This window comes from Lethenteron reissneri, chromosome 35 (genome assembly GCF_015708825.2).
Source record: "Lethenteron reissneri isolate LAM-NWPU_2019-01 chromosome 35, ASM1570882v1, whole genome shotgun sequence".
NCBI classification, from domain to species: Eukaryota; Metazoa; Chordata; class Hyperoartia; order Petromyzontiformes; family Petromyzontidae; genus Lethenteron; species Lethenteron reissneri.
Window position 1 is genome coordinate 3,273,200 of NC_083813.1, and position 20,178 is coordinate 3,293,377.

The following is a 20,178-nucleotide window of genomic DNA, read 5'->3' on the forward strand; positions in this document are numbered from 1 at the left end:
AGAGACAATTTTTTTCTCATTCTCATAAAAAAGCAACCATATTGACCTCTCTATCGTACGCATTTGCAGTCTACAAATACAATAGTTGAGGACAGTGATAAGCCGCTATTGAGTCAGTGGATTCGAGACCTCCCGAGACCCACCGATGTGAAGCAAACCCTGGTGCCGTATATATCTCGGGTACATGTTGTTCGTGGAACTTCGTTCGCGCCGTACGTAGCCAGCCGTGCTAATGAGTCGCACGTGGCAAATCGCTCTTGCACAGAAGAAGAAGCAGCTGCCCACTCGCGTTAGGCAAGACACCGACCTGTAGAATAACTAACTGCCGTGTTGCTTTTTTTTTCTAAGGACCACGATGGACCCCATCATACTCGTATTGCCAAACGTGGAGTCGAAACTGCAAGGTTGTTAAAGGCTGCTGGCTGCCTTCGTGATGGGGCTTGCTCGGCGCCGAGGCAATTTCCACATGGCCAAATGTTGAACCGAAATGTTCAAATCCGGCCATCCACTTGTTCCCACTGGCCAAAATCACCAATGCACTTCTGACCTGTGGTGAAAGTATGTATGTTGAACTTCTTTCGAACCTTACGTAGCCAACCGTGCTAATTGGAGGTGGCCATTGTCGACGGTTTCGCGTCATTCAGAAAAGAGTAGGCCACTGTGAGTCCAGAGTCTCGGCAGAGGTCGTCGGGGGGTGTCTTGGTGGTGCAGGGGGGTTCATAATGGTCGTCGTGTTGTGGGTGACTTGAGTTTCATTCAAATTCAGGTCTCAGTCACCCGTGCTTTCACTAGGGTGCCAAGTGTTGTGGAAATGCTTTTGCACTGCAGAAAAAGATGGTGTGAGTTGGGTTTGCATGCTACTTGGTGTATTGGCTCTGCAACCTACTGATTAAGAATACATCTGTGGCTTTGGCTATGTGGTAAAAAAGCTTTGTAGCTCTTATTTTTTCACAGCTTTATAGCTTATCGGATTCCTCCAGCGTAAAAAAATATTCTGATTCGGATGACTGGCACGCGGCATCCAGCTCTTTACGTAGGCGGAAGCAGCACCCTGGAGTGTTGGGCAACAGACTGAATCGAGAGAATGCATTGCCATGTCGCTTCCCGGGGCAGTTCCGTAGCGCGATGTGAAGTGTTTTGCTGCACAAGAGAGTTTTAAGAAAGGCTTCTCTTTGGCTCCGATCACAGACTTTGGCACACTCTGTGCGGTAACCTGTACACGGTGATGGTGAACATTGTAAGTACATCCTTACAATGTTGTGTGCACAGGTCACAGTGCGCCAAAATCCATTTTTGGCAACAAATAAAAATATGTAATGTGCAGAGCGCGTGCTGGGTAATCGCGGTTCGGGGCGAGGAGCCCACGGCACTGTTTTCAGCATTGTTCCCCCTGTGTTTAACAATATAATGTATTCTGCGGTTTTTCACGTTCTCGCATCGGGCAAGTCAAGGGGTCCTCCCCGACAAGCAAACACGGCGGCGCGAAACGACAGCGGCTGCGCGCCCTGAGCCACTGTTTGTAATTTTACACGTTCTCATGGCGGGGGCCAGTCACTCCGTAGCATGTGACCACTGTGTTTGACTTTTACTCAAGGCGCTGCCCATTTTATTGATCCAGTCAAACCACCACCGTCTGGGATTTGAACTCGCAACCTCCTAAATGCAAACCGAGTGTTCTAAACCGCAGCACCATCCAAGCCAGATTTTCACACGCAGACCCCGTAGAGCAATTGTGCTAACGGCACAGGGCAAAATCATTTTTTCCCCCTTTCTGGATCCTTCTATAGATAGCAAGGCCACTTGTCACGTCGGGTGGGGGGATGACCCTGAAGCGATATCGCAGGCCTTCACCTGACATCCATCAAGCGTGTGTCCTAGCTCGTCGCCCCTGCACACGCTTGTGTGTTGCGCATGCGAATGAGCGAACGCTTTGCTTTGTGCCTGAAAAGAAATCCTTGCCATTCTCGGCAGTCTCAGGTAAAGGCATTGGACCGCTTGGAGCCAGACAACAGGGTTCGGAGAGTAACAGGGCTCACAATATCGGATCCTGTGGACATTAAGGATGTAATGATTAATTGATTGATCGATTAAAATCTATTTTTAAGTTTGTGATACAAACGTTTCATTTTGTGTGCAAGACTCTATTACAGTATTTACAATTCATGTGCAGTATTCTGTATTGGTTGAGCAATGCCAACGTGAGCGGAAGGTAACGGAGGCCGAGGGTGACCAGGAAAAAGATGGACTGATGGTGCTGAGATGTTTACGACCTCGCCTGGTGTACAATAGGTCGTGCATTCGATCCCGACCCTGACGCCTGCTGTATATTTTGAGTGTGCATGTGTCTCTCCCCGTGGTCGCATGGATTTTTTCTGTGTCCTCCTGTTTTTCCCTCCAAACTTAAAAATATGCATTTATAGTATTTGGCTGTTGCTATAAATTTCCACGTGATAAGCCACTTCGTCGAGCTATCATTTGTGGCAGCCAGATTGCTTCTGAATAAGAGCTACATAGCTCAGTGGGCCTCGCCTAATAAAATAAAAAATAGCTTAGTTTTAAGTGGAAGTGAACAGAGAAAAATCCGAGTGAGTGCAGTACATTGTGTCCAGTTGATTCTAGATTCGAGAAAACTCTGCAGCCACTATATATTGTGTCCAGTTCATTCTAGAAAGCTGTGCAGCCACTATATATTACACATGGACCACCAAGAGCACAAATTAAAGATTTCATATTTTTAAAATAATTTATCCGTAACCACGTAATTTGAAAGCTCATCGAATTGTGTGCGGAGGGGGGTGCATTCCAAAAATTGTCCCGGGTATAACATGAAACTGCTTCCAGTGTGATGGCGTCACGACTGCTGAGAAAGGCAAAAGTTAAATCCACCTGAATTATTCTACCATCGTTTTGGCTCGAGGGCCCTGAGTTATGGAGCCATGGCAATTGGGAGGCAGGGGGGGGAGTGGCAGATTAGGAGGGGGGGGGGCTCGCATGGGATGGAGGCGCTTGAGCCATGGACCTGCCCTTGGGCACAGAACCTCAGAGAGAATCTTTTACACGTTTTTATATACTGCATGTGTGTGTGTGTAGCGCTCGATTCAGAATGTCAACGCGTCTCCGGGCTCAAGTGGATGCAGGGGACAGCACTCGTCTTGAGCCGGCGGTGTAAATTCCCGATTACCACGGCAGGACCCAGACTTTCAAAAGGATAACCACCGTTAGCATCCTGCTAAAGTGGCGCGCTCGTCAGTAGGCCGTTTACAGGGATCATTTGGGCCCTCGTTGTGCCTGCGCCGTGCCACGGGCAGTGTATGCCATAAACTCCGCGAGCTATGTATGTTGAACTTCTTTTGCACTGTACGTAGCAAACCACGCTAAGGGGAGGTGCAGGGGAATGACGACAAACTTAACGCAAAAAGCAGTTCTCAAGAAATGAGTTTTCAAACGAGATGATTTAAAAGTGCATATCTGCAGTGGCTTCCGAATGTCGAAGGACAGAGCGTTCCAGATGGCTGCAGAAGCTCATCCGAAAGCACGCAATGCGGTGACCGACTTGGTTCCATGGCTAGCCAAAAGCCACTGCTGTGAGGATGACCGCAGTTTGCGTGATGGTTGGTTTCTGTATGTAGGTGCGGTAGCGTAGTGGTTAGCACACTGCGCTATGAACCCAGCATCCTGGGTTCGATTCCCACTCGCGGACAAAACCAGTGACACATTTCTGAACCTTTCCTGGGCCTCCCCTGGGTCGTCTCAGCCTCAAATGAGTACCTGGTGTGGTGTGCAAACATCGCCACAAGGGAGACGAAGCGGCCGAGCGTGTTGCTGACCACACACCCCCTTGCGTGCCGTGCCGTGCCGGCCTTCATAGCACTTGCCCCCATAGAGTGCTTGTTTCTTGGTTTTTTGAAGCCACTGCCTTCCCCACTGGTGCACTAAGCTGGTATCCCGTTTATCAAACAATCTATTGCAATATTGCATCCATGTTTGCAAGCCTGTTGGCTGGGACTACTGGGTGTTCCTTGGCTTGCTGTCCACTAGGCCATTTTACACGGGGGGTCGGCGGATAAACATCTCTCTGCGTCCAGAACATTTGCGGGGTGTTTATTGCTTCAGTCGCCAAATTTTGCTGTCTGGGGTAAGGCAGATGCCAAATTCACGGAGATCATTCACGAGGTGAGCCATTGTTTACCAGCACTGTAGCTGGAGCAGTCTGGAACACCATTCCGGGAATGTTTTTTTCACAACGCCACACCCATCTGGCCTTATTTTGTCTTAAACACTTTTTTGCATAAATGTTCGTAGTGTTATCAGATGTCCTCTTTCCTATGGCAGGGATGTTTCATTCTTAGAATGACCACTGTTTTTTTATATCACAACTCAACGCGAGCCTGGTGCAAAGCGCCGGTCACGGGGGACAAAGGTGGGAACAAATCTTGTGAACAGCAGCAGCCGCGATTTTCAGCGTGACCAGGTCCCGGTGAAGGGGGAAAACTGGGCTCGCCACGTGTGGAGACATCAAGGTTTATATGGGAGAATTCCCACTTGAGTCCTGATGAAGCAGTACAAGCTCACGAGATGGTGCTAATTTTAACCCCCCCCCCCCCCCCCCCCACCGAGGTACGATCATGATGGTAATCATGGTGATGATGGTACTGAATGGGGAGAGGTAGTGCAGCGGTTAGCGCGCTCATGGCCAACACCGGTGACGATTATCTCAACCGGTCCTGGGCCTCCCGAGGTCTACTCGGCCTCAAATGAGTACCTGGTGTGGTGTGTAAACATCGCTAATGGGGAGACAAAGGCGGCCGGGCGTGGTTCTGACCACCCACGCCCTCGTGTGCTGTGCCGGCCTTCATAGGGGCTCGCAAAGAGTATTTACTGTTAGCGAGTACCTCGTTCGGATTCACTGGCAGAGCCAGTGGGGGGGGGGGGGGGGGTTGCACGTGCCCCCCTAATGATCTGATCAAATCATTTGGGTTTATTAGTAATAAATCAGCGTTTTTCAACCCCCACTGCCACTGTGTAGCATATATTTACGTCCCAGGGACTCTGAGATGATAGGACAATAGTCCGAGTCCATAATTTGCAATAAGTAACGGCAAAGCAGTTATAAGTGACTCAGAATTTTGCGCAGTTGCATATACAGGACACGACTTCCCTGAAGGCATTCACTTTAGCGAGCGCGATGCAGATCACACAACGCGGTTAAAATTCGACTCTCGATCGATGGCTGCGCCATCGCCGCACACGCGTCGAATAAAAAACAATGGACGTCGAATAAAAAGCAAGGGACAAGTCCTTACTTACTAACAACTATACTTTTTCATTGCTGGAGGGGTTGCCCCCCCCCCCCCCGACCTGAAAATCCTGGATCTGCCATTGTTCGGATAGTTGACTTATGATGGAGATGATGATGATATAAATAAATGATAAAGATGGCAAGAAAAATTTGTACCATGAATTTAATCATGGTAATCGTTGTAATGGTACCGCTAAATGATAATGAATTGATGGAGCTGCTGTAATATTAGTGATGATTCAACTCTGTCCAGGAATTGAATTTACATGCTCATGATTGTTATCACTGCTAATTAATCAATAGGTCTCATGTTGCAGCCTCCTTCTGCATTATCAAACATTTAATGATAATTGATGTTGTTTGAAAGAGGCCTACCACGTAAACATACCGACCTGATTATCATGTTCTCTTGAACGAGACGTTCCTGCGGCTGTATAAATAGAAATTAATGTTGCACGTACACCTGTGCCAAGCCGTGTTGAATCATATAATGCGACAATTAACCTTCTAAATGAAATGCCACATTGCACGATAACGGAGGATACGTGTGTGTGTGTGTGTGGTATTAAGACATAACAAATGTATGGTTTTAACCGTAGCATAGTTCTCTCAAGAATAACGTATAGAACAATAATTTGTGCCAGGATAGAGTTAGGACCGTGCGCTGTGTGAACCCTGCAAACCTGGCTTGGATTCCTGGCACGGCTGACATCAGTGGCAAGTAATAGCCAAACAGAGAGACCAGCTTTGTGAAGTACCATCAAACAACCCCAAAAGCAGACACGGTGTGGCGTGGCCCTCGTCCATCAGTAGATTGACCAAAGGTGTTAAATTATGATGATCAATCGCAATGGGTGACCAGAGAAGAAGCCTTTGAATATAAGTGGGTGCTGAGGAAGCCATAAATGGATTGGTTAGGGTCTTAAAACCAAAAAACTGGAGAAATTCCCCATCAAGCGGATGAAACTGATGTCTTCACTGGCATTCTGCAAAAGATGCAGAGATTCAAAGGTCATACCAAACACAATTAAACTAATACATCACATGAAGTCACTTAATACTAATCAAATACTACATAAAGCTAGTGAATTACCGTGAAAAGAGACAAACCTCGCTAATTGTCTGTGTCGGGCGGTGGTGGCTTAACGACACATTTAGACTTACGCAATCTAACCCCCGTGGGATGTAATCGGTAGGGGTCGGCACGGTTTGAACCGACTCAAACTGGTTTCAAATTGAGCAAACCAAACGAAACCAAACCAGCGACGACTGAACCAAACCAAACCAAAACCAAACCAAACTAAGCTAAACCAAACCTCTTGAGTTGGCTTGAACCGAAAAGATGCGCGGCAAAAAATATTCGCATTCAATACAAATATCAAGTGTATTAATCGCTAATTTCTACGCAGGCTTTCTTCATATTGAGATTCACTAGCAAGTACTGGACGACGATGTCGTCCACAGCCATCTCCTCAAGCTTGGCCCGCCCAATGTCCTTGAACGCAGTGTGGTAGTTCAATGGCAGTGAAACCCCAACACTAGGCAACATCCGCGCCCACGAGCGCACACACATCTCGGCCTTGAACGTGCACTTGTGCAGGTTTGGTCGGTCGAGAAAGGAGCGCTTGGCGGCCGAGTTTGCTCTCTCGGAGGGCACGGACGACGCCGGGATAGGCAAATAGTCGAGGGCCACGCGTCGCAGGCGCGGGCACTTGCCGCCGTACAGCTTCCACCACTCGACGACGTCCATGCTCAGGTCCTGAGTTGGCTCAAGCAGGAAGCGGTCGACCTCGGAGGCGGCGCCGTCGTGAGCGTTGGGCGCGTAGACCATGTCAAAGAGGATGTTAATGCCGCCACGCGGCGCCGCCTTCGGCGCCGCGTCCGTCGTCAACGCTGGGTAGCGCTGGTTGAGAATGTCCGTCATCATGTCCTTGATATTGCTGTACTCGGCCTTTACAACCAACCAAACTAGTTTGAGCCGGTTCCACCCTGTCCGAGCCAAACCGAGTCGGTTTTCGTAGCCCCAAACCAAACCAAACCAGTTTAAACAGAGCCAAACCAAACCGATTTGGTTCGGTTCAAACCGCGGTTTGGTGGTTTGAGCCAAACCGTGCCGACCCTTAGTAATCGGCAAGAGGAGGTGGCAACGGATGGGGCACGTGGGCCGGGCTGAAGGAGAAGGTGACCCAGACAGACAGTTGGAGTGCCACCCACAGTTTGGCCACCAACGGGGAAGATGGGACCATGAAGGGCATTATACACTTGGGCAATTTTTTTGGGGCAATTACCCCAGGCAGCATTCACCAACAATGCATTTCATATGAACAGCTTTAGCCTGTAAGGCAATGGCATAAAGTGACGGGAGTTCCGTTCGAGAATACTAATGGGAAACGGACGAAGCGCCTATTTGTCGGTGAAGGTTTCTGCACGGCAGCGATTTGCCGGAGAATTGCCGTCGCGTCTTGCGATCTGAAGAGATTGGACCTTGGAGGTAGGCCAAATGTTGACTGTGGTAGAGCTAAGGAAAGGGGCCTGGCAGAAAAAAGGAATGTGGTGAGAGGTTTGGCATTTGTGGCTTTGACTGTGATTATCCGATGACATTGACATTCAAATTGACTTTGATTTGTTTTTTTTTAAAACGTGGCTACTGTGCTCCACGTGTTTGAAATTTGAGTCTGGGCGGAGGGCAAGTGAAAAGGCTTAATTCTGTAGAATACATAAATAAATGTACTGGAATGGAAATTTAAAAAAGCACTTTGGTGCAGAATGTTCCGAGGCATTAGGTGGAGATAATTTCTTGTTCACAGGCGGAAGCAGTGGCGGCTCGTCAATAGAGGGCGCAGGGGCGCCGCCCCCCTCAATATTCAAGAAATATACATATGCAAAATTTATATAAAAATACATAAATAAAATATTTTTTTCATACGATGTGCCGGCTGGTAGTAAGAAAAGCATCAGCATTTAATAAAAACTGGCTTTAATCGGTCAACTATTTTCTATGTTTTTCAATGTGTTTCATGCGGGGCGCCGGACAAATGGATGTCTATGTGAGACTTTACATTTTCGGACAGCATGTGACCTGAAGCTGGTCTCTAATTGGTTTCTTAAAGATTCTCCTCGGGGCGCAAGTCGTTGCGTCCCTGGCCAATCAGAATTGGATACATGTTATTTTATCCAATCTGATTGGTTCTCGTCACCTGTCATTCAAATTTACGCTGTAGGCCACTACTGCGAGTGCGAAGGCGACACCACTTTGACACTTGCTAGGCTGATCAAATTTTTGGTGTAAACAATGGCAGCAGTTCATCCAAATTCTGTAATTTATTTACAAAAAAACCCTTTCACAAGGCTTTCGCTGGAAGAAATAAAAAAGATGAAGGATCTCGGACCGGACCAACCCGATTTACAAATCCAGCAGCAGGCCAGTGACAGAGGACGAAGCTACACACGAAGCTTCACCCGCGCTTGTTATGAGAAACGGAGGTGGCTGGCTGGATGTGATGTTAGCAATTCTCTTTTTTGTTTTCCCTGTCTTTTATTTCAAAGTGTCGGCACTGAAGTTTTGTGGACAACGACGGGGGTAAGAGACCTCAAACATCTCTCTGACAAATGCAAACGTCATGAAAGTAGCCGCAGCCATATTGATAATAGCATGAAACTAACGTTTTTATGTTCAAGTAGGAAACATGCTTTTTGGTACTTTGGTCTGAAATGTATATAAAAGAGAAACATTTATGTTCAAGTAGGAAACATGCTTTTTGGTACTTTGGTCTGAAATGTATATAAAAGAGAAACATTTATGTTCAAGTAGGAAACATGCTTTTTGGTACTTCTTTTGGTCTGAAATGTAAATAAAGATCATCAAAATTTATATTCAAGTAGTCAAAATGGTTTTTGGTACTGCTTTATATTTATTTGCCCCCCTCAATAAAATAAAAAAAATGCGCCCCCCCAAAAATAAATATCACCAGCCGCCACTGGGCGGAAGACATCTTACTACACGGCATTGTTTTTTAATGACTTAATGTGTTTTAGCCAGCCGGGATCATAATTCCAAGAGCTCTGAACTCACAATAACGAAAAAAATAAGACCACATATCTGCTCCATTCCATCTTTTTCTCCGCATAAGAAAATAAAGTAACACTTCACACCTTTCACACCTACCACTAGGCCTGCATAATTTGATGCAGCATTGGTTCAATATACGCAAACTCTGGACCGTTTCAACGTATAGTGTCTCATCAACAGTCAGGCACGCTTAAATAAATGCTGGTCAACTGCCAGATGTTGCAGGCATGGACCATCCTCAGAATTGGTTCCTAGTTGCACGCACAATTATTTCCATGAATACATGACACAAACGGTTATTCGGAACACTTACAAGTTAAAATCATGATCTCAAACCTTTGTGTTTGAACCAATGTGCTGAACATCACTCCCGTACGGTCCGCGTCGTCAACAGCGGTTGTTCTGCGGCGAGACCCGCTCCCCATGATCTGAATGTGGAATTTCCACCTCTGGATCGGGACGGCAAATGAAGGATTATATTATCGGCCGCTCATCGCTCGGTTTGAACAGGGGAGCGGCCGCGTGACTCATATATTGATCGCGATTTCAGGAATGCTTTGCTGTCCTAGCTGCCAACGAATGCGCAACGCAGTACTGTACATGGCAACAATAAAAAACAGGGCCGGGGCATAGGTCGTGCTCTGCAACGCGAGTGAATGTATGGCAATGAGAAGGCATTGGAGCAGTGACGGGAAGAGCATGAACACGTTTGTTCTCTGCATAATCACAGCGCTACCATCGGCTTCAAATTAAAAATCACAATGTCGTCGTCCCCCCAGTCCCGGTCTCCCCCCCCCCCTTGTCCCTGCCCCCCCCGTCACCCCCCCTGTCCCTTCCCCCCCCCTTGTCACCCCCCCATCCCGGTCTACCCCCCCTGTCCCTCCCTATCCCCCCCCCCCTTGTCCCCCCCTTACCCCTTACCCCCCGTCCCTTTCTTCCCCCACCCCCTTGTCACCCCCCCCCCCTGTCCCGGTCCCCCCCCTTATCCCCCCTCCTTGTCCCCCCTTACCTCTTCCCCCCCCCCCCGTCCCTTTCTCCCCCCCCCCTTACCCCTTTACCCCGCCACACCTCCCCATATAAACCTTCATGCCCCCGCTCTCGTGGCACCCACGTGGGTGGGGCAGTGAGCCTCCAGTTCTCCCCCTTCGCGAGGGCCCTGTCGCGTCCAACTCGGGGCTGCTGTTCGCGGAATTTCCCTCGTTCGCCCCCCCCCCCACCCCCGCCTTTCGTTCCATGTCCAGCGCCTTGTATCGGCCTCGCGTTGAGTTGTGATTCTCAAAAAAACAATACGTCAACATAATCGTAACAAGCGGGTCCGGTTGACTGCGCGCTCATTTCCCAAGCGCTGACCCGTTTTACTGCTGCCCAGGATGGAACACGAAGTCAACAAGGTTTTATGGGCAAAACTGGCCCATGCCATACGAATGTGGAATTCCCTCCACTGTCGGCTTGAAAGCCGACAGTGGAGATGGGCGGCCGCCCCCACGCTCCGTTCATGTTTCATCATCATCACCAACAACATCATCATCATCATCATCGCATCATCATCATCACGGTCCATGTGGGCAGGCAGCCCGTAGGTGTCCACTGCACATGTTGCCATTTGTTTCCACTTTCCTCTGTCTTGCGCCAATGTGCTCAAGTTCGTGCCACGTCTCTCTGCCACCAATCTCTGATGTCGTCGTCAAGCCGTTCTCTGTCAGGTCTTCCTCTCTTTCCGGTTCCTTCCATTTTCCCGAACAACAACACCACACTTTTAAGTTCGCTCTTGTTGTCCATTTTGCATATGGTGTCCAAATAGTGCCAGTTTTCTTCTCATCACTGCGTGCATCATCAGGTCTTCTATGTGCAACCTTTTCTTCTACGTTGGTTACTCTTTAAACAGGTGACTGTGTGCGCTCTTGAACCGGGGACATGGACTGATTATTATCGATCGCTACCCTCGCACGACTACTCTACATTTACTTGAATTGTGGAAGAGTTTGTCTGTACAGCACATAATTTTGCATACCTAATGCGGTATTGATTTGTGTACGTTGCAGGTAATAGATTCGCGTGACTCCATCAGCCACGAGATAGAAATAGCGACGCTTCACCCCAACCTAGAGTAGAACCACAGCCCCTGAATCGCAGTGATCACCGTCATTGATTCCCTCACCCTTGTGAGGGTGGTGGTGATTCATTATACGGCACACCACTGCTATCCATAATATTGGCCACCGTTCAACCACTCGCGTGAAAGACTTAATCGTCGGAGAGTAAATAATTTCGCATCATTACAACGAGACGCCATGAAGGGGGGATGGCTACAGCTTGGGAATGCCTTCATCCAGAAGTTGGTGGGTAGATCATGGCGGCTGATGACTAAGTCTCCAATCGTCAAGATATTTTGGAAAATAAAGGTTTGCAGTGTTCACGAAATAACGAACACCGCAGTAGGTGTTGCCGTACGCTGGCAGTCAGTCCGGTCTGGGTGGGGTGGCACTGGTTTGTGCATGTGAGGAGCGGCAGTGTAGCGGTTTAGCGCGCTGCTCACAGCCAAAAGCAGTGACGATTATCAGAACCGGTCCTGGGCCTCCCCTAGGTTGACTCGGCCTCAAATGTGTAAACATCGCCACTAGGGAGACAAAGGCGGCTGGGCATGGTGTTGGCCACCCACCCCCTCGTGTACCGTTCCGGCCTTCATAGGTGCTCGCTTACAGCACTTGCCCCTACAGTCTGTTAATGCTATACTGGGGGATCTTGTTTGTTTTTGTAAAAAAAACTGAATAAATGTGTGGTTTAAATAAAATAGGTTCCACTTTTAGAGAAATCGACATTGGTCATCTTATGGGCAGGCTGACCCCCCCATCACCCACCATCATCTTCATCATCGTCAAACTGACCCCTACCATAAAAAAGTGGAATTGTCAGCACTGGCTCGGAGCCACCAACGGAAAAGAGCGCCACCCCCACCCCGTGTCCATTCTCGCAGGGAACGCCGTGTACCGTGTTACGAAACCCCTGCTGCATTGTCGCGCACGCTCGGCGCAGCCGTTTCAATGTGGATGAAGGACCACCTGGTGGTCAGAGCCAAAACTGCATTTGTTGATGTTCAGTGTATTGTTGGGGCGGTGATGAATCCTCATAGTAAACGTGCAACGTTGGCCCGACATCAGCCCAAAGTTCCATGCGCGCTGGGTTTAATACTCCGGTGCGTACAAAACTATTTAAAAAAAATTAATTTCACCAGGTAAGGCCCACCTAAGCGATATAGCTCTTTTTCGGAAGCGACATGGCCACAAATGACGTGGGAATTTCTAGCAGCCAAATACTCTGAAACGCACGTTTCTAAATGCTGAAGGAAAAACCGGAGGACTCGGAGAAAAATCCACGCGATCACAGGGAGAACATCCAAACTCCAAAGATACAGACGTCAGGGTCTGGATCGAACCCATGCCCTCCTGTATACCAGGCAAGGTAGTTAAGATCTCGTTGTCTGTGGCCAGTTGGGAGGATTACGTACTTAAGTTAAATTAATCCTATTCTGATTGCTAGAAGTTGTTTTTAAGTAATTTCATTGGAACTGCGTAGTCCCAATTTCAGAGTTACTTGCTTTCACATGTCACTTGACACTGATGTTAACTGCTTCCGGGAACTGTAGTCGGGTCGCTGGACTCATTGCGCTTAGTCTGATTACAGCGTGTGCCATATCACTCTCTAACACTCGGTGCTGTGAACTATTGCGTTTCGATTTGTCATTCAGCACACGTGCCGAATGGCATGACAGCATGAACTTCTCATCTGCGGTCACCTGAACTCCGCTTTACTGTGCAGTCAGCCTGACCCCGCTGTCAAATTGCATTGCTCCAATTATTTGAGCTCCACACCCTCCATGGCAAGTCAAGTCTAAAATCGCAAATCAATTGTGGGGCCAGTGATCATCTCTGTTGGTAGTTTTGCTTGAGATTCCCCATTCCTATGGTTGGGGCCCAGTCTGTCCCTCGGACCAACTGTTGTGGTTGTCTGCGACGCCCTACGGAATCGCTGCCGACGGTCGATCTTGCCTGACAAGTTAAGTGCTCACGTAATGAATCTCATTGATGGCTTTTGCTTTAGTCGCGTGTGCAATGCACCGCACTGCAATCATTTGAGAAACAAAAGTGAGCCCTTTGTAAACCCACTGCTGGGTGAAGGCCTCCCCATGCCTCATCGGTCATAACGTTTGTTCGACCATACTTCACTATGCTGCTCATTGCAGGGTCGTGAAGGGGGCCCACTGAGGGCTGGTTCAAATATGACGTGCCAATTGATGTTAACCGTGGCCGAGAATTGAACTCGGATCACTGGCTTCATAGTGAATTGGCCTGGCCATTGCATCATTCGTCCACTTCTGTGTTTTGGTACGGTATTAAAATACTGGAAAGTAATGTACAGTAAAACCTTGGATTGCGAGCATAATTTATTCCGGAAATGTGCTCGTAATCCAAAGCACTCGTATATCAAAGCGAATTTGCCCATAAGAAATAATGGAAACTCAGATGATTTGTTCCACAACCTAAAAATACTGTATTCGTATAAAAATGATTCATACAAAATACCTTTTATATTTTTATTATTTAAATGTCATATAAAGTAATCAAATTTATTTATTAAATTTAATCGTGGCTGGTGTGAGGGAGACGAGAGAGAGGAGAGGAGGGTTATTGTGTAGGACAACTTTCACTTGCAGTACAGTTTTACTAAAGAACAGTCACTACACTTGGACACAAAATAAAAAAAAAATGCTTTACGCACACACACGTGGTCACAACACTACAGTAAACAGTCTACGCTCGCACGGATGTTGACTATACGAGTGAGGCACGCCGACTGAGACCGAGCATGGGAGACAATTACCCACAATCCCGCAGCGAGAGATAAGAACCATTAGCTCCGTTGTGATCACGTGACGCTCGGCAGACAAAGCGTATACTGTACGTACTACAGTACTCGTATTGCAAGACCTCGCTCGTTTATCAAATTAATATTTATTAAAAAATTTTGCTCGTCTTGCAAAACACTCGCAGACCAAGTTACTCGCAATCCAAGGTTTTACTGTATTTAAATGGTGCCTCGAGCCGCTGTGATGTCACAATGCTCGCCACGTGATGCTCTCCACCTCTCCGGGATTGGCTTTTAGCTCCCAATTTTCAGATGGCGGTCTGTCAGGGAGAGGTCAAACACGGGGCGATTTGCCGTGACGGGTATAAATTGTGCCACTTACTCCCCGCCGCTCTCCCTGTGACAGTTTTAAATTGGGGCCGAGTTGGAAAGAACTGCTCCAGGAAGCTGGCATAATCATCGTTATCATCGGCAGCCATGATCAATCCACTGTTGCATGAAGGCCTCCCCTAACTCCCGAACTTCTCATCCTGTGATGTTACAATCCGCTCAGCACCTGCACATGAACTGCTGTCCTCCTGGACGTGTTCTGTTCCTTGTCTGCCCCCCCTCTGTTATCATCCTTGATCATCATCCATCATCCTCTCTCACCATCGTGCCCTGCTCAAGCCCAGCTGTTTCCAAAAGAACATCATGTAGTCTGTGCCAAGCTTGGCTTCCTGCACGGTGGTAATCATTTCATTGATCTCCGAGGGATGATGGGGCTGAGTAACGATGTTTGCGCTCAAGTGTGAACTCATCGCAGTGTGTTCTTCAAACACACGCACACGACAGTCAACATTCCAACCCGAAATCTGAACCGGTGACTCCCCTCCAGCACCACCACTGCACGTGTGGCTCGAACGGTGTGTTCTGTTATTGGGTGGATTATGCGTGGCCCGCAGCGTGCGTAACCTGCCCCGCTCGGTATTGTACGCTCTCTTGTGGGCAAATTCCAACCCCCCCCCCCCCCCCCCCCCCAGCGTGTTTTGCGCGCTATTATGTTACGGGCCACACGGGGTGGTCAAAGACACACGCCAGAGCTGACCGCAGCACGCGTTGCATGGAAACGCGTAAATTATTCATTCGCGTGCGTCAAACGAGCCCCGCGTGCGCGCAAGTGGAAGGAGAACCCGAGTCGGCCGATTTTTCAGCACGGCCGGCGGTGGAGCGAAGCTGACGCAGTCTTCGCCAAAGCAAACGCGCTACGCCGAATTAACTTACGAAAATCAAGAGCTGAAGGTGACTCCTGGGTGGCTGTCGGTGGTTGCGGGGGACAGTCGGAGGGGGGCAGGCGGCTGCATCGCGAATGCTTGTTAAATCGGCCGTTGCATCTGGCCGGACGGCAATGCGGTTGAAGCGCTCCGGTTTACGAACGGAAAGGTTCGCTCGCGTTCAAACACTGAACTTACCAGCTTGATATGGACATCAACAATGTTCGGCCTAGTATAGACTGCCCCCTGCCATTGGAGTGTGGAATGTCCACTTCTCGCTCGGTGCTTCCAATAGAAGCAGGTGCTGCTCCATGCGTGTTTGAACGGGGGGGAGGGGGAGATGCTGACCTTTCTTAGGTCCGGCGTGCTGTGCATGAAAAGCATCGTACGCCATCCAGAGCATATTGAGTAACGTTCAAAAGGTCACCGTGTTTTCCCCAGTCAATCGAGTGTGGGGTGATGCCTGCTCTGTTACTGCCCTGAACCAGTGGTAGAATCCCACATTTCCATGGCAGGGGCCACTCTCTCCTCTCCATATAATCACCACTCATAGTAACTGATACTTGCTTTAAGAAGAGACACACGTGCGAACGCAGGCTTAAACCTAAAGACACGTGATCTTCATCAGCCATAGGTCAATCCACTGCTGGATGAAGGTCTCGTCGACCTGTCACCATCCCTCAGTCCTGCGATGTAACAATCCATCCCGTACCCGCACACGACCTGTTAGGATCGCTGCAGCTCAGCGGGCGATGTTTTTTTTCGGGAGCATTCCCTCCTCTTCAAACGATGCGTGCTGCACAATCCCACTAACTTCTCAAACCAGTCGGTCTCTCGGCATAACCCCATGCCCAGCAATGTAGACTCATTCTCAGCAATTCAATGAATACTACTGCTTGAGATGTCTGTACAATGGTCATTCTATGGATGGACTGTTCTCTGCCACGAGGATGTGGACTTTCCACCAAGTGAAGATGTGTGCAACCCCAACGATGGTTTCAAAGGAGGGAAAAACCTTGACCTCAACCTCATGACCTGAGCTAACATTTGTCTTGCCGCGTGTCACGCACTGTCTGGTTGCAGGGACGGATCTGCAGAAAAGCGAGCAAGGCCAAGAAGGCGTTCACGAGGAAAGAGGCGGAGGCGACGTTCAAGAGCCTGGTGAAAACTCACGAAAAATATGGCTGGGTGACGCCGCCGTCTTCGGAGGGATGAGTTCGACACCCCCCCCCCATCTCCCCCCCCCCCACCCCCCCGGGGCCGTCGCCCTCCCGACCTCCATCCTAAAAGTCCCCACCCTCATGTCTACCCAGTGGTCCTTCTCTTTTTACTCCAAGGTTCGGCGGAGGCTCCACGTGCACCAGTTATTGAGCCCATTGCCATTGCCTGGGCCCATTTGTGAAATTGCGAGGAGTGAAGAAATTCTACTGAGGGGGGGGGGGTAGCTGTGAGGTGAAAATGTGCAAATCCCCCGCTCCGTTTGATGTCTCGACTGGCCGCCATTCACTTTCGTGCAGATTTTTTTCGAGGGGTTGTTGCTCGCGCGCATTGCGTTCACTGGTCAGGTGACCCTCGGCATTCCACTGCATCGAAGTGGCTTCCTTGGCGTTCCGTAGCACCTTGTAATGCAATGATCCCCACAACAAGCTGCACGGCTGGAAGCGCCAATTGAGCCGTCGGAATGGAAGTTACAATGCAAACGTGCCGTTTAACGAGATCGAAATAGGTATCTACGGAAGTGGATGGAGGTTGTCCATATGCCGCATCAATCTCGTGAGGTTTTTTTTGTCGTTGTATTGTTTTGCCTTGCATTTGTCAAGTGGGTTTGGTCTTTCAAAAAGTCCCCAGTGCGTTTTCAAAGCTTGAATTTAAACTGAAAGGAAGTGATGGTTTAAGTCACGTGCATTTTCTTAGCCAATCAGAGCTGTGGAGATTTGTGTTGTCATGGAAACTGAACTTAAAATAGCAGCAGAGGTCAAGATGCCTCTGATCAGATCCCAGGAAAGTGCAATATTTCCGTGGGGTAAAGCAAAACAAGCTAATTAACTCGTTAAAACACTACCATGGCAATTCTCACGCGACGCACATTGTCACTGACCGTTACGTCTATTTCGGCGACTGTGACCCTTGCAGATATCATTCTTTTAAGCGTGTAATTTATTGTGTGACATTTGCCAAGTCAGGCTTGTTTTGGTGGGAGATACGTTGTCCTTCGTGATATGCTCTGACCTACAGAGTGAATTTGCCAGAATATTTATTTTGATCCAATTTGCACGCCACATTTGAGGCAAACGAAAAGCAGGAGTATATTATCGCGATGGCTGTTGTTTTAAGGTTGTAAATAATTTATCTGTACGTTTTATATAGAGATATAAGCAACACGGTCTATAATTAATACGAACGTAACATGTTGAATTACACGACTATATATAAAGTATTGCGCAACTGCAGAATCCTTCGTAATAAGCTGTCAATTTTTATTGGATCCCAATACCAACACCCAATAGCCTCTATTCAGATGTGCAGAAGACTTGTTATTCGATACAATCTGCGATACCCAAGCTGGGTGAAATTTTCAGCTGCATATACTGTTACAATATGACGTCAGATGATGATGATGCTGCATGTCACGGTTGGCTGGAGGGGATGTTGCTATCGTATGCCTCGACAAACGAGAGCCGTTTCATTCAACGTAGCATCGTAGACATCGTGCGTCGATGCACTCTCAATGCATTATCCTTTCATTAACTAGGGTAAAAGCCCACGGATTCATTACCACTTTTGCAAGAGTTCCTGGTTAATGGTAGTTGCATGTGGGAAGTGACTTTTTGCAATTTAGGTGCAGAACATATTTAAGTGTGGCTTTGTTTTAGCATCGTCACAGATTAATCTTATACATTAAATCCACGGGTGCTTTTTAAGCATCCATGTCATAGCAAATGGCTATGTTCATCAATTCCCTGCAAAAAAAAAACATTCCAGTAATCACCTGGCACCTGTGGTGGGATTCGAACCATCGAGTCTGTGTGAACGCTCGCTCGGTGGCGAGCGTTCTGATCATGAGACCATAATCAGCCGGTGTCATGAAACAGAAAATTAGGTCCCTGATCCGCCCCGAATATCCCTACGTGGCTGCCATTTTAACTGAAACGTTCTCGGTTAATGAACGGTTTTATTCAGCAGGGGGCAGCCCTGAAACCCGACACAGCTCGCGTGCGGTGCTGACTCGGTTGCGCCCTTGTCGTCATTGTCTGCCACTCGTTTCAGTGACTTTCAGTGGATTGTGAAACTCTCTTCCCGTGGGGATTGAGGAGCCATACCCCGGCTCGCCAGAAGAAGGCAGTACAGCAAGTGGACGAATCCATCTGTATGGTGGAATGGTGTTGCCCCCCCCCCCCCCCCTTATGCGCTTGGGTTGTCTCCAGAGGTCGCAAATGGGTTTTGATTCCTTACCCGTACCCATACCCGGCCGCACAAGGGTCGCAAACGGGTACCCCGATACCCGGCCGGGTAGGGTACGGGTATCGGGTACCCGATTGCGACCTCTGCTTGTCTCTGGGTTGCTACGGGTTTTTTCCGCTTATATGAAGACTCCTTAATTGTTTGAAAATATGTTAAAATACAAAAAATGCATCGGGACCCTCCTGAAAAACAAAGAGAGTGGCTCTCCTGGATAAAAAAGGAACTAACTTTTGTTATTATTCTCACGACTGTTAATTTGCGCAGTGGCGAAATCCCATGGTGCAGTTGTTCAACGGCAGGGTTGGTGCATCCGTGCAGATTGCACGCGTCATCCTCTCGGGAACCCACGTTTCCGGGTGGTGTGTTTCCCCGGGCACTTCCGTTCCCTTTCAAAACACTCGTTCGGAAAATATGGGCAAACATGCAAAATGCAGGACACTCTTCAGACTTGGAGCCTTTCCCGGATTAATTAGGGAATCATTATTAACATGACGTTTTTCAGTCTGTGAGACTGGTAGATGGCAATATTGTTAATGGCAAAATGTTACATTTAGTGTTCATATTCTTTGGTTCTTTCGATAAAGTCACGTAGATGGAAAATAAAAATGTACAACAAAAAACTCACGACGTTTCGATCGCAACACAAGTGGTCGTCATCAGGGAAAAGGGGGGGGTTAGCCTCCAAAGGCAAACTTTATAAAGGTTTACAAATGGGCATAGTCCAAGCGTGTCGGCAGCATGAGCGGAGCAGCTAATGTTAATGTAGGAGAAGACAACGGGGGAGAGAGAGAGAGGGGGTAGAGATAAGGTGAGAGAGAGGGGGGGTAGAGATAAGGTGAGAGAGAAGGGGGGGTAGAGATAAGGGGAGTTTGCCTTTGTAGGCCAACCCCCCCCCCCCCCCCTTTTCCTGATGACGACCGCTTGTGTTGCGATCGAAACGTCGTGTTTTTTTTTTCATTTTCTATCTCCGTGACTTTACCGAAAGAACCGAATAATATGAAGTCCTGCAGTCACGAAAAGTTTTAAGTCAAAATGTGCATTTATTTTATTATTTATTATTTGTGTTGTGCGCAGTTACTGCCATGGATACCGATTAAAGTTGCACAGACAGCTGCTTTCCCAGTCGGTTTGGCTTGGATCTCACTACAGACTGTCCTATCGCAGAGACGATATGAAATTCCATGGAGAGGAGTGGTTTAAACAATGGGGATTGTTTTTATGATTGCTTTTTA

General features: G+C 48.3%; 1 protein-coding gene across 1 annotated transcript in view; it reads left to right on the forward strand.

The window, feature by feature from the left end:
* Positions 1 to 19,734, forward strand: part of LOC133350816 (ubiquitin-conjugating enzyme E2Q-like protein 1) — a 30,909-nt gene extending 11,175 nt beyond the window's left edge. Inside the window, exon 3 of the mRNA XM_061565572.1 lies at positions 16,568 to 19,734. Coding sequence (XP_061421556.1) covers positions 16,568 to 16,699 — 132 coding nt within the window. The 3' untranslated portion in view covers positions 16,700 to 19,734. The remainder of the gene's footprint in view (positions 1 to 16,567) is intronic.
* The last annotated feature ends 444 nt before the right edge of the window (positions 19,735 to 20,178 follow it).